At 43.6% G+C, this 15,560-nt stretch overlaps 1 protein-coding gene across 3 annotated transcripts in view; it reads right to left on the minus strand.

The window, feature by feature from the left end:
- Positions 1-15,560, minus strand: part of znf385c (zinc finger protein 385C) — a 232,985-nt gene that overhangs the window by 57,915 nt on the left and 159,510 nt on the right. For all 3 annotated transcript variants that reach the window (XM_041217487.1, XM_041217489.1, XM_041217488.1), the window contains one exon: positions 12,588-12,698. In XM_041217487.1, the coding sequence (XP_041073421.1) occupies positions 12,588-12,698 (111 nt within the window). The remainder of the gene's footprint in view (positions 1-12,587; positions 12,699-15,560) is intronic.

The following is a 15,560-nucleotide window of genomic DNA, read 5'->3' on the forward strand; positions in this document are numbered from 1 at the left end:
TTCTTAGTTTCTATTTCCTGTCTGCAAACCAATTCTCAATCCATGCCAATCTATTACCCCCAATCCCATGTGCTTTAATTTTACACAATAACCTCTTATGTGAGACTTTATCAAAAGCGTTTTGAAAATCCAAATAGACCACATCCACTGCTTTTCCCTTATCTATTCTGCTAGATTCATTCTCAAAATACTCCAGAATGTTTGTCAAACATGATTTCACTTTCATAGATCCATGTTGACTTTGTCTAATCTTGTTGATATTTTCTAAGTGGCACATCCTTTATAATAGACTCTAGCATTTTCCTTACTACTGGTGTCAGGCTAACCAGTTTGTAATTCGCTATTTTCTCCCTCTCTCCTTTCTTAAACAGTGGGGTTACATTTGCCACCCTCCAATCTGCAGGGACTGTTCCAGAATCTACAGATTTTGGAAGGTGACAATCAACGCATCCACTATTTCCATGGCCACCTTCTTTAGTATTTGCGGATGTAGATTATCGGCCCTGGGGATTTATCGGCTTTCATTTCCATTAATTTCTCCAGCACTATTGTTTTAGTAATACTCATTTCCTTCAATTCCTCCTTCTCACTGGACCCTTGGTTCCTTAGCATTTCTGGGAAGTTATCTTCCTCCGTGAAGACAGAACTAAAGTAGTTGTTTAATTGCTCTGCTGTTTCCTTGTTTGCAATTATAAATTCTCCTGTTTCAGACTGTAAGGGACCTACATTTGGCTTCAATAATCTTTTTCTTTTTACATACTTATAAAAGCTTTTACAGACCACTTTTATGTTGCTTGCATGTTTACTCTCATACTACATTTTTCCTCCTCTTAATCAATCTCTTGGTCCTCCTTTGCTGAATTCTAAATTGCTCCCAATCCTTAGGCTTGCTACTTTTTCTAGCAACTCTGAAAACCTGTTTAAGCCAGTTAACTAATTAACTAGCGGCAGTTGCAAGTGGAGCCTGTATAATCACTATTTTAAAGCTGGACTAAAACTCACCTTCTCCTAACCCAAACAGCAACTTTTAGTTAGTTGCTAAATTAAAGGAAGATTATACTTTAGATAGAAATGAACCCTTAAATGTCCCTCTCTCACCAAACTCCAATGTAAACACTCTAATGCAACCCAAAGCAGCTCTCCAGCACAGACACAGCGACTTCCAATCTACGCAGAGCTGCAAGGCGATCCTGGAGCAAGGAACCAGTGACCATCAACTCACCAGAGCACGCCTCAGTGAGGCACAGAGGCACAATGAAGAACACAGTGTCACGATAAAGGCCAAACTGCAAGGTGAGCCCACTGATGAGGAACATCCAAATGACAGGCAAGAAACCACTTCAACCCCCATAAAGATCATGGTGGACTGCATGGAAAAGAAAAACCAGGTTTGTCGCATGAATGAATAGAGTGAACAGTCTCTCCAGAAAGAATGGGACAAGCTGGTGGTTCATGAGCAGAGCAGATGGAAAGTTGACAAAGAGAAGTTCAACTCCAAGGAACAGAGAAAGTGTATCAGAAGAAGACAGCCAAGTACCAGAAACACAGCCTTCAACTCAAACTCCAAATCAACAAAGGTTGCCCAAATCAACAGAGCACATCAATCCTCTGGGTGTGACCTGAACGAAGTCTTGAAGAATTGCCAAGCCTCCAGGCCGTCTGAATTTATAAAGTCCATCACTTCAGGGAAGTGGGGGGAGAGGGGGCAGGACGATTGTAATGTAAATACATTGGGTAAAGACTTGGCGGGAGTTGTAGTATAAGGGTTTCTGGCACAGCAAGAGTCAATGTGGGACTGGGAAATTGTACCACCCACAGTGTGATATAGAGACACATGACCTGAGACTAGAGTAAAATGTGGACTGGATAGAGACCTGTGTAGAAGCAAGCATGGAGTTAGCTCCTAGCTTGGACTATATATGCTATATATATATGTACATAATTGTGTGTTATAATAAACACCTAATATTCAAACAAGCAAGACTCAGAACCCCTTTGTGAGACATATTAAATGTACAACAATATATATCCAAATCTCCCTTATATTTTCTCCACCTTTCCCATGTGCAGTCCACTCCATACCTATTGTACTCTCATAAGGAATCCCACTTATATAGCATCTCTCATAATCTGAAGACATTTCAAAGTGCTTTAAAACAAGTGAAGTATTTCATTTGTTCCAATTTGGGGGCTGTGACAGCCAATTTGTGAGTGATAAGGTCCTGTGCAAATCAAAACTGTTTATGCACCTTCTCTCTTTTAAGTTTAAGCCCGTGCCCCTTGATTCTAGAGTTTGGGGCAATTTTAAACTTAACATTTATTTCTTTAAGAATCTTAAATACTTGAACAGCATCTCCCATGGGCCTTTTCTTCCCAAGATTAATCAACCTCAGCATCTTCAACCTCTCATAATTCAGATATCTTAAACCAGGCATTAGTGGGGTAGCCCTTTTCTGCATTGATTCCAATTCCTGGGTATTCCTCCTGTAGTATGATGGCCAGAATTGTATCCAGCACAGTCATTGTGATCACACCAGCTTTACTTCAGATCCCAGCCCTAAGTCATTTATATAAACCGTAGACAGCAATGGAACTAGAAAGGAACCCTTGAGCACCCATTCCTGAATCTTTGCTATGTTGACTCAGCTCCATTCAAACTATCTTTTGTGTTCCCTAGTTCCGCCAAGCTTCAGAGAACCTCAGAATTTTTCCTCCTAGTCAGTGTTTTCCTCTCAAATCAATTGTATGGCTCAGTATCAAAAGCTTTGCTGAAATCATATTCAGCGCACCTACAAAATACAGTTAACAAGGTCTGTTCAATCCATGATGACTTCCAATAAATTTATTGGGAAGGACAATGGAATTCAAAGCAGTGATGACTTTGATGGGAACAGACAGTGCTTTCTCCTAGTGGAAGTGGGTGACAGGTCTTTATCCAATGGTTGACATTTCTTGCCAAGGGCTTCCAGGAGAAAGAACAGCATCCTGAGGCATCAACTTTAAGAAAAGTCTAAGACCTTTCTGACTATAAACCCTATTCAGTGAGCAACTGTGTTCTGCAATGCCTCAGTTAAAAGCCTCCACTGTTTTGTTATCTTTTTCCTAACATGAAAATAGAAAATTTCTTCCTGGGTTCACTTTCTTCTTTCCTCAGGATGTCTTCTAATACCCACAACCTCCATTAGGTTTTCACTTGTAACTTCTTATGTTCCTTTTTGAGGATTGCTACAATGTCCCAAACCTCAGGCATGATTCCTCTTTCTAATAAGTCTCTAAAGGGTGTGACCAATTTCACTAGCCGCTCTTTAAAGTATCCTTGTATGAAGTCCATCAGGACTCATTGTCTTGGCATCTGTAACTTCTTCAATTTATCAGTGATCACCATATTTGAAATTTGTATTTCTTTAGTACTTCCTCCATTCCATCACCAGAAAGGAATTGCCCAGAGTTTCTTTGATAAATAGAGAGAAGGGGTCATTTGGTATATTTCCTATTGTTTGGTTAGTTGATATGATGTAAGTTTTGGGATCTTGCAATGTCCCTGCTATTACCTTTAAGACATGTGTTCTATGAATCTATTAATAGGAATCCTTGATCAATATTTTAATACCCCTGCTATCTTCTAACCTAGTTTCCTATTTTAGCTCTCACCAGTCTCCATTACCTTGTTTTTATATTTATCTTGTTCCACCAAGCTACATGGAGTTTTATACATTGGGGACATGTTCTTTTTTTTGTCTGATATCAAATAACTGACTGTGCAAATAGAAGATCGAGAAGTACAAAAAATTATGTAATTCTACATCTTGCAAATGTCAGGAACTATCACCATTTTTCTTCCCAGTGAAAGATAGAAATCATTAATGATTTTCATTTTAGTTATTGCCATTAAATTTATTTCAGTTCAGTGAAACAGATTCCCAACATTCTTTATCCCATCACTCGTTCATTCTTCTATCGCTCTACTTCATCACATTTTATTAGAATTCCACAAAATTTAATTTGCACTATTAAAATGCAAATTATACAGCAAGTTTAACCATGGAGCTTCAATAAGGCAAAAATGAATTGAGTCATAAAAGCAATTTTCACTGCATCAGTGTTCCCAAAAGACATTGAATGAAATTATGTCCAAAGACAAGGGCTCAGTATGGCTCTCTCTGCTTCACTCACTCTTCCTACTTCCTCTCAACAGCTCGTGGCCACATTAACAGAAAGCTTCAAGACCACCAGGCCAAATCTGTACAGGGTTTGTGATCGGGAAGGCAGAAATACCTATGAGTACCTATTGATGGGTAGCTACAAACTTCATGTTAGATTGTGTCTCTGCGTAGTTATCGTTATTGCTTCAATGATAAGGATGGCATTAAAGAACGTAAATATCCAACATCTGGGGTGAACGCCAGATGAAAATGCTCTAAAATGTTTCTCCTTGGAGCAGAAACATGGTCCTATACAAGGAGTGACACAACCTTCCAGACGCAACATTAAGTTAAACAATTACAGACTGTAATCTCTGCCTCAGTTGGTTTCCTTTGCATTTTTCACAAATGTATCACAGACCTTCCCTTTTGTTCTTTTTCCCACCTTCTCCTTGCTTCAAAAACTATTACATTTCTAACTTTTCCCAGTTCTAATGAAAGGTCATCGACCTGAAACATTGACTCTGTTTCTCTACAGATGCTGCCTGACCTGTTGAGTATTTCCAGCATTTGGTGTCCTTATTTGGGAGGAGCACAGCTCTTGCAACTCATTGCAAGGAGGTGCAGTTCCCTCTCCCGTCACAGAGCAGTCAAAAGAAAATGAGGCTGAAGCATTTATAGCTATTTTGCATATAGGATGTTGGATTTTCACTAATGCTTAGAGGGATCACATTCCACAATTCCCCTTGGTCCTTGATGAATAAAAACTTCATTTTATTACATTGGGATTAGAGGATTTTTATCTTTGTTTCTGGGGCTGTATTCTTTAATTCCATGCAGTTTTATATAAGAACTGCAAAATCAATGAAATGAGCTTCAGCATGATCTCTCTCCCCACTCCCTCCCTAAATCCAACTGCCTGAGAGATGATGAACAAACTAGTTGCTTCAACCCCTAATCACACACTGTTCCCAGCATAAGTAGAACTGTGCCAGGAACTCTAAATACATTCATCTCATAAGCTTCTTGTAATCAAAATGCACATGTTTCCTAAAATATATATGTGAATGATGCACTCTTCAGAATTCAACAAAAAAATGGTTTTGTTAATAAGGCGCCAAAGTTCCATGGGCAGAAATCGGGGCTGAATCATACCCACTGGCTTTGTTCAATACTAATCACTACCCAAGATTGTGGGGTCACCTCATTTATAAGTGGAACCAAGGAAGGACAGTCCTACTGGGCTGAATAGTGAAGGGATGACAGTGTGGGTAAGCCTGTCAAAAGCTGCAGTGTGTTTGGGGTTGGGGGGGCTGGTGGTGGTGATGGGGGGAGGTTGGGCCATTTCAGTGCAGAGTGCAGAGGTAGAAAGCTGTTTAGTGAGATCCAAACAGAGGGTTGCAGTAAATATGTGAGAGGATTTGGGAGGTGGCAATATGTTCAAGGTCTTTGGAAAGGAAATGGAGATTGAAGCAAGGATTGAAGGGGGAACATAGATTTTTTTTGAGAAGCGTGGTGCTGAGAATGCTTTTGAGAGGGAATATTTACAATGTTAGGTTGCACAGGAGCCAGGAAGGGAAGTTGAGCGGTCAGGAGTTCAGTGGGAATAGGATCAGGAGAACAGGAGGTTTGGCCTAGTCTTTTATGGAAAGCAGCTGGCAATTTTTTATGTTGGCTTGAGAAAAGCAAAGAATAAGGCATTAATGCATGAAATTACATGCCAGTGCTGCAATTTGGTGTGGCAAATCATTGTAAGTTTGTAAACATCATAAATGTTTGTCAAGCACCAGTTTCATGGTGAAGTTGTGCCTCTAAGTTCATTATATTATTTTCCATGTTTTAGTACTGGTTATATTAGCAAGCAAAACATAATGTTCATAAGCAATAAAATGCAAATTATCAGGAGGCAATTTATGAAGATGCCTCCCTCGGCATTGGATTGTATTGATGTAGAACAGTCTGTCTTCCTCTATGATGTTCCAGTGAACACAATTAAAGGAGGAGTACCAAGAACAAATGGCAAAGTCAAATTTTGAAACAAAAGTAGCCAATAATTTATTCTGGCATGCTGGGAAGCTATATTAAGGTGTAGGAATATGTCCGATTCTGAAGCACCAGCTTGTGATTTTGTTTAGGGAGTCAGCGGTCAGTGGAGTTTTGCTTGGGAATGCAACGCTTAATAGCATGCAAGGGAATGAAATCAGAAGGGCAGATTAATCTGAGTGGTGGTTCTGCACCTATGGCCAAGGCTAAAACTGTGTGGCACTGGCAAAGACTTGGGTGTCGGCTGCATGTCATCCCACCCAGTAATGAATGAAGGCATGGGACACTTAAGGGCGAGCAGTGAAACAATCCTAAAAAACACAAGGGGAGGAGAATAAAAGAGGATAAAGGATAAAATTAATGAGCAGGGAGAGGTGGGGAGGTAGAAATTCACCTGCATTCCATTAGACCATGAACTGGTTAACTGGGTTGGGTGAAATCCCCCATTGCACTATTTTAAAAATTGCTCAGCTTCATGAAAATAATGTTCAAAAGAATTTCTACTTTTAATAGTTAAATGGAACCAGCTCCTTTACAGTGGCATTCTCATTTGGAATCTGAATAGTCTCGATAGGATTTATCCAAACTTTAGTAGAAGTTGCCCAGTATTGAACAGGGGATAAAGCTCCAATCGCATTTAGTACATAGTTGAAATAAACTATTGGCGTATTTCTTCTTTGAGGTATGAGATTTCAGCAGCCATATCAATTGCGTTCCATAGTTACAGGTTAACTGGCACAAGTAAGTATTAAATATACTCCATGGACTGAATTTTTGGAATGCCTGTTTGTGGTAGGCGACAATCACTTAGAGGCGGAATCTTCCCAGCCTCGAGGGGGCAGTTTTGAAAGCAGGACTGGAGAGGAATTTCACAGAAGTTGGTGTTGGGTCAGCAGGCCGATGCATTCCCAGCTCTGGTGGCAGCTCATCTCTGGTACAGGCTGGCAGTAACAAGCAGCCGAGCTGCGTAATTAGCTTTTTTATTATTCTTTCACGGGGTGTGGGTGTCGCTGGCTGGGCCAGCATTTATTGCCCAACTCCAACTGCCCTTGAGAAGGTGGTGGTGAGCTGCCTTCTTGAATCGCTGCACCCACAGTGCTGTTAGGCAGGGAGTTCCAAGACGCTGACCCAGCGACAATGAAGGAATGGAAAAATAGTTCCAAGTCAGGATGGTGAGTGGCTCAGAGGGGAACTTGCAGGCGGTGGTGTTCTCATGCATCTGCTCCCTTGTCCTTCTAGGTGGTAGGGCTCGTTGGTTTGGAAGCTACTGTCAAAGGAGTCTTAGTGACTTGTTGCAGTGTATCTTGTAGATGGTACATACTGCTGCCACTGTGTATCTGTGGTGGAGGGAGTGAATGTTGAAAGTGTTGGATGTTGTACCAATCAAGTGGACTGTTTTGTCCTAGATGGTGTCGAGCTTCTTGAGTGTTGATGGAGCTGCACTCGTCCAGGAAAGTGAAGAGTATTCTATCACACTCCTGACTTGTGCATTGTAGACAGTGGACGGGCTTTGGGGAGTCAGGAGGTGAATTATTCTGTGCAGAATTCCCAGCCTCTGAGCTGCTCTTGTAGCCACTGGCTAGTCCTTTTCAGTTTCTGGTCAATGGTAATCCCCAGGAGGTTGATAGTGGGGGATTCAGCAATGGTAATGCCATTGAATATCATGGGGATATGGATGGATTCTCTATTATTGGTGATGGTCATTGCCTGGCACTCATGTGGCATGAATGTTACTTGCTGCTTATCAGCTCAAGCCTGGACATTTTCCAAGTCTTGCTGCATATGGACATTGACTGCTTCAATATCTGAGGGGTCATGAATGGTGCTGAACACTGTGCAATCAAAAAAACATAGAAAATAGAAGCAGGGGTAGGTCATTCATCTTTCGAGCCTGCTCCGCCGTTCAATATGATCATGGCTGATCTTCTATCTCCACACCATACTCCTACTCTCTCCCCATTCCCTTTGATGCCTTTAGAGTCTAGAAATCTATTTATTTCCTTCTTAAATATATTCAGTGACTTGTCTCCACAACCTCTGTGGTAGAGATTTACATAGGTTCACCACCCTCTGAATGAAGAAGTTTCTCCTCATCTCAGTGGCAGGACTGCGAATCCGTTGGTTGTGAGATCACTTAACTCTGTCTATCACATGCTGCTTTCACTGTTTGGCAACAAGTAGCCCTGTGTTGTAGCATCACCAGGTTGACAACTCATTTTTAGGTATGCCTGGTGCTGCTCTTGGCATGTCTTCCTGCACTCTTCATTGTACCAGGGCTGATACCCTGGTTTTATGGTAATGGTAGAGTGGGGGATCTGCTGGACCATGAGGTTCCAGATTGTGTTCGAGTACAATTCTGCTGCTGCCGATGGCCCACAGTACTTTGTGGATGCCCATGATGAGTTGCTAGATCTGTTCGAAATCTATCCTATTTAGCATAGTGGTAGTGCCACACAACACGATAGAAAGTAACCTCAACTTAAGGTGAACATCATCCCCACAATGACTGTGTGGCGGTCACTCATACCGATACTGTCAAGGATAGATGCATCTGCGGCAGGCTGGTTGGTGAGGATGAAGTCAGGTATGTTTTTCCCTCTTGTTGGTTCCTTCACCACTTGCTGCAGACCCAGTCCAGCAGCTATGTCCTTTAGGACTCTGCCAGCTCGATCAGTAGTGGTGCCAGCGAGCCGCTCTTGGTGATGGACATTGAAGTCTCCCACCCAGAGTACATTCTGCGCCCTTGCCACCCTCAGTGCTTCCTCCAAGTGGTGTTCAACATGGAGGAGCACTATTTCATCAGCTTAGGGGGGACGGTTGGTGGTAATCAGCAGGAGGTTTCCTTGTCCATGTTTGACGTTATGCCATGAGACTTCATGGGTCCAGAGTCAATGTTGAGGACTCCCTCCCGGCTGTATACCATTGTACCGCTACCTCTGGTGGGTCTGTCCTGTGTTAGGACAGGACATACCCAGGGATGTGGATGGTGGTGTCTGGGACATTGTCTGTAAGATATGACTCCATGAGGATGACTATGTCAGGCTGTTGCTTCGTTAGTCTGTGAGACAGCTCCTCCAATTTTGATACAGGCCCCCAGGTAAGAGCAGCAGATTTCCTTCCCTAAAGGGCATTAGTAAACTAGATAGGATTTTACGACAATTGACAATGGTTTCATGGTCACTATTACTGAGACTAGCTTTTTAATTCCAGATTTATTAATTGAATTTAAATTCTACCAGCTGCCATAGTGGGATTTGATCCCAAGTCTCCAGAGCATCAGCCTGGGTCTCTGGATTACCAATCTGGTGACATTATCACTACGCCACCACCTCCCCCAACTTGCCCACTTGTGGACTGACTGGGCATTCAGCTGGGACCATCTCAGTGGCAGACAGGTTCCTGCTCTCGCAACCCCCCCATCTCCCCCCCACCGCCCCAACCAAGCATTGAGTGTCAAGCCAGGAGGCACCTTGCCAGAGACTGGCCTGGGGATCCCACAAAGACTCCTACAGTCATCCCCTGCACCTGGAGCCGCTCGCAACACCGGGCCACAGCCGCTGGCCAGCCGGCTTTAGAGGGCACCCCAAGATGGAAGAACCCTTGTGATCCCCCTCCGACAGTGGCAGCACCCATCACTGTGTGGCTGCCAACCTTCCAAGGTTACAGGCCCAATCAGGGACCAAGGTGACCAACCGTCTCGTATTTGAACAGATTGTCCCTTATTTTGACTGCAAGTCCCTTAAGGGAAACCGTATTTTTAGGACAGCCTGTGGGAGACTAGTCCTGGGAGTCTCCAAGGTGAGTTTGAGTGATCCAAGCAGGACTGCAAGTGGGTGCTTCAGCCAACAGAGAGCTGATAATGTTGTGATTCAGCAAGATAAGTTGTAAGTTTTAGTTGATTTTAACACCCCCTTGTCATTAGTGTCTCAAAATCCCCTCCCCACCCCCTCTCATATTGTAACCCTGCCCTCCCTCCCAGTCGAGTGTCCCCTACATTGGCCACTGTTATAGAATTGATTTTCTGGGCAATTTTTCTGGGTGGAAACATTGAACTTTACTTAAAAGCAAAATAAAAGCAAAAATCTGCGGATGCTGGAAATCGAAATCAAAAACAAAAATACCTGGAAAAACTCAGCAGGTCTGGCAGCATCTGTGGAAGGGAGCACAGTTAACGTTTCGAGTCTGCATGACTCTTCAACAGAACTTTATTTACAAGGCAGCAGCAGCAACTACAAGTGTGCATCAAACTCTGTAACTAAAGGAGAACTCCCTTCTAGAGGTTCCCCGTGCTGCAAACTGATTAGTTTACACAGATCATGTGATCTTACAACACAGGATTATTTTTAAAGCTAAAATCCTACATTTATTAAAACTACAATTACTACAGTCACCCTGTCGGGGACCCACCCAGTGTCCTTATTTGGATGGAAGGGCCAGAGGCGTGAGTCACCAGCATATGTCAGGAAATCGTGAGTGTACATCTCACACTCCCGTTATGAACAGCTCAATGCATTGAGGGGTGGACTGTTTATTAACATCACAGTGAGTAGGCAGAGGGGAAGAGATGGGAATTGACTCCTGTAGAATAGATTATGTACTTTATTTGGAAGGGAATTAGCTATTAATGCTTCCGGTGTTTATGAATGAGCATGCACTGGCCATCAGCATGTCTCCACCGTGACCTCTGCTAATTCGCCATAGCCCCTAGACATGGACCCTGGTAAGGACCTGAGCCAACTGAACATTTCATTTTAATGCATTATTCATGACATTTTGTGCAAAGAGACTAAGCAGGAGATAATTTATTCCACTTGGGAGGAAGCCAGGTTTCCTCACACGAGAAATGAATTCTGTTCTTTATCGTGTTATTATAAATAGCCTCAATTTTAACACACAGTGCTTAACGAGAAATTGTTAAATTTTTTAAGAGTGGCTGCCTTTACTTTGCACTAGCTGTTACCTTCAGAAAATATCCATACATATCCATGGAATTGCCTTGCCTGACATTATCTGTCAAGAGGTTCATGAAAATGCTCCACTGACCGACACTACTTCAGGGCATGCGTGGGCCCTATTTGGTAGCACAATTAGGGTTACAAAAGTCACTGGGCTAGAGTTTCTGCCAGGACTCAACAGGTTGCGCAGCATCTGTGGAGAGAGAAACAGAGTTAACATCGAGTCCAATATGACTCTTCTTTGGAAGATGAGAGTCATATTGGACGCGAAATGTTAACTCTGTTTCTCTCTCCCTGGACACTGCCAGACCTGCTGAGTTTTTGTAGCACTTTCAGTTTTTATTTCAGATTTCCAGCATCTGTGGTATTTTTCTTTTATTATTACAGTTTTTGTTGCACTGGTTCTCCAGCATAACTTGCCCCAAATCGGTCAGAGCAGCAGAAAAGATTATGGAGTTTCAAGCACAGGTTCCATTCAGGGCAAATCAACCTTCCCTGGTGTTTTGCACCGGCTGAAAAAAGAGTCCTTCTGGTAGATCACATGACTGAACACACTCCCAGGCCACATTAATCACCACGGCACGCTTCCGTTAACTGTCCCCATTTACATGTTTTCGAGAGGGCTCTTAAGCATTTTTTGCTCTTTTGAGCAACCAATTAAACTGTATTAAAGAAAACGAGGGACAAAGTAAGAAGCGGCTCCTTAAAGGAATAGTGCAAAAAGAAAAACTAATCTTAAAGGAAACTTACAACATCAAATTAAAAGGTGATTCGAGGGGTAAACAAAGCACCCCAGTCCCCGTGGTGTCCACCAGGCACTGCAGCATTTTTTCAGGTGCGAGAGTACTAATTGGCACATTTTTAATGCTTTAAAATCTAAAAAAAACTATTCGACTTATTAAGAAACTGACACCAATGAAGTTGGTAAGTGGTTCTGCATAGTCTTTTTTTCAAAAGTCATTTTCAGTTCCGTAAAATAAAGGATACTCACAGGAGTGAACGAGGCAATCTCATTGACAATGCTTACTTCTTGTGATAAACCCATTTCCAGATGTAGTAATTAAATGGCGCCAGGTCACAAATATGGCAATGATTTCTTTTCATTCACAATAAAAGATGTTACATTCTAAAATGATGCCCAGCCGTCCTGGTTCACGGACAATTTTATGTTGGTGTTTATGCAAATGAGTTTGAGGGGAAACTCGAAACATATGATCAATTCGTTAAACCAGCCCCATTTTGAGCATCTGGTCTGATGACTGTGCCCACAGTGGCCTTCACTTCACCAGGTGGAGGTGGGGTTGAAGGTAGTTTAGTCCTGGAACAAAACCCATGACCCCTTTATCCATGTTGCATTTGCATGATAAATGTGTTCCTCATCTAAACTACAGTACCGTACAAAGATTGGTGATAACTCGGAAGGTTCCTACAGAAATAAGCACATTACCTCCGAGTTGAACCTCAGGTGGCAGACGTTGCAAGAGATTACTTGCTTCTTTTTTGGTGGTAATGTAACGCCGAATGTGTGATTTATTACTGCCTTTTGCACCGGATCCATCTGCAATTAAAAATATTTACAAGCATGATTAGCTTTGTTAAATATTACAAAACCAACTGTTTTATCACTTTAATAGGAAAACAGAAAGAACAGCTACAACAAGAGGTTCCCCTGGCAGCTGCATTGGCAAAGGCAACATGGAGCTGAGACAGATAGTCTTGGAGGTCCCAGGCTTAATTCCTCATGGGATACTTTTAACCCGATTCTCCCAGTGGGATACAAAATGGATTGGATCAGCTGCTCACTTTGCAGCCTGTCCTTGAAGGGATGACCATGTCACACAGGTTGTCTGCACTTCACCCTCCAATTGATGGGACTGCTCATGCATTACTAGCACCTCCTCACAAGGTGGCTGGAAACCAGAGTGACCCCATTACCCACACCACAGCGGTGGGCGGGAGACAGGGTGTTTTTGCAGAAACCTCCCTGGCACTGCCATTGGTCCCACTGAATACCCTAAGCAAAGGGATTAATTGTGGAGGCCATTACATCTCCTCTACTATGCTGGCTCCCTGACCACCATCAGGAGTGGGAATTCTCAGCTTACACAGTGCTTGCCATTGGCCATTTAAGGTTGCATTGACTTGGCTATTTGAAAACCAGTGCTGTAGGGCTCTGCTGGTTTGGCAATCATTAACATCGGCTTTTCTTTTGCTTAATGGCTTTGTTCCTTCTATGTTCAATATGAGCAGTGAGTTGTTCAAATCATGAAGTGTCTAATTGTCCAATAGTCTCAGTTATATATTCTCAGGTAGGACAATGACTGTAGACCATCGTAATCTGACATGCTCATTGTTTGTGAGTATATTGGTATATAAGGGCGGATTTATTGGCTGAAAGCAGCCTTAGGGCGAATCTTCCCAGATTTGCGCCGTGTGCTAGTGGGCAGGAAAAAGGACATTTTGCCTGTGGGTCGCAATGGCAGCTTTTCATGCCATATCGTCCGCATCCCACCTCATTAATTATGCAGCCACAGGAGACACACCATCTCGCTGGCGGGCAGCCTCTGAATCGCCTGCCAACCATTACCTCACCATTTCCTCGCTCCAGGCACCATATCTAAACTGCAGCTGTGGACACAGTTCTCAATGCTTGCAGCCCAGGACTGCTCCAGTGAAGACATGGCCCTGAAAACCAGGAAGAGTTCAGCAACCCATCACTGGAATGCTTTCTGGAGGCCCGCCGTGATGACCTCCACCCTCCCTCTGGCCGCAGGATGTTCAACAATCTCACCACGCTGGCTTGGAAAGCGGTGGCAGTGGTGGTCAGTGCCAACACTGCACACAAAAGGTCAGGCACCCAGTGTGGAAAGAGGGTGAATGATCTCATCCGTGCCACCAGTATAAGGCTATCATCTCCTCACTCTAAACTCTCACGCTCACAAGCCCATCACACATTCACTGGCACTTCACTCACTGCCAGCTCAAGGGACATCACCACTCACTCTCTCAAGCACACCCTCACATGTTCATCTGGCCTCATCTCCTCTGGAGGCTGCCTCCTCAGCCCTCACCATCTTGAGGCCACTTGCACAGATCAACATGTGCCCTCACACACACCCTGGGATACTCCCATTCCCCAGTGTAGCCCTCACCCCGCAGTCTCTTCTCCCCCTTCTCCGAACAGACACTAGCCCTGCAGCTGTTGAAAAGCCACCCCCGCCTTATGACTGGTCTGGTAGGTACAGACCTGCCCGTGAGCCCCCCCAAAAGTGATGTGGTGCTGCCTGTGAAGCCTGGCGCTGATGACCACGAGTGTTGCCTGAAGCAAGGTGGGCAAGCAAGCCTCAAAGTCCCGGGTGATGGGCAACTCACCAGGTGCACGTTGCTTATGTACGGTTGTGAAACATTCCTGGATGATCCAGCGTGGGGTGGGGGGGGGGTGCGCGGAATGATTCTGACGGGCAGGGATTATAATTATACGCAGATGTCTGGAGTCGGGAAATGCGGCCTGCCATTGACAGGTGGAGCAGACAATCACAAACTGGTTTCACGATGTCATGAGACCGATCTTTGGCCTTTCTGTCATATCGTCGCCAAAGGAGACAGAAAATTCCAGCCTCAGCCAGGGTGCTTGTGTCCTGGTGGAGTGGCTGCAGGCACAGCCAGGGTCACTGGGGTCACTTGGTTTAAATACTGCTGGCATGTGGGCTGGTTTGAGATGAAGGAATTTTTGTTACAGTCTGTTCACCTGCATCATTTGGTTCTTGTGGTCCGACACCATCCTTTATGTTGACAGAAAAAAAAAAGCCTTTCTTGAATCTCACATTCCACAGGATTGTCATTAATGATTTTGATGTCTAGATGTACCTGTCACTTAGAAAAGGCAGTGGACCCTTTCTTACTGTTCTCTCTTAGGGTGTCAGCCACGGCTCAGTCGGTAGCACTCTTACCTCCAAGTCACAGGTTCTGGGTTCAAATCTAACTCCAGGATTTGTTACAAAAATTAAGACTGATAATCCATTGCAGTACTGAGGTGCTGCACTGTTGGAGATGCTGTCTTTGAGACTGAGGTGCTACCTGCCTACTGAAGTGGATGTAGAAGATCCCCCATGACACCATGTTGAAGAAGAACAGGAGAGGTGTCCTGGCCAATATTTATCCCTCAATCAACATCACAAAAACTTGCCATTAGGGAGTTTATTGTCTGCAAATCGGTTGCTGTGTTTCCTACATTACAATAGTAACTACACTACAAAAGTACGTTATTGTCCATAAAGCACTTTGAGACATCCAGTAGTCATGAAAAATGCTACATACTGAGAATGCAAGTTTTTCTTTTTCTCTTTTCCATTGAAAATATGACAAAACTGGTCCCCTTCCAAACAAGGATTCTGTGACCAGATTGATGCATCGATGGACC

This window comes from Carcharodon carcharias, chromosome 23 (genome assembly GCF_017639515.1).
Source record: "Carcharodon carcharias isolate sCarCar2 chromosome 23, sCarCar2.pri, whole genome shotgun sequence".
NCBI classification, from domain to species: domain Eukaryota; kingdom Metazoa; phylum Chordata; class Chondrichthyes; order Lamniformes; family Lamnidae; genus Carcharodon; species Carcharodon carcharias.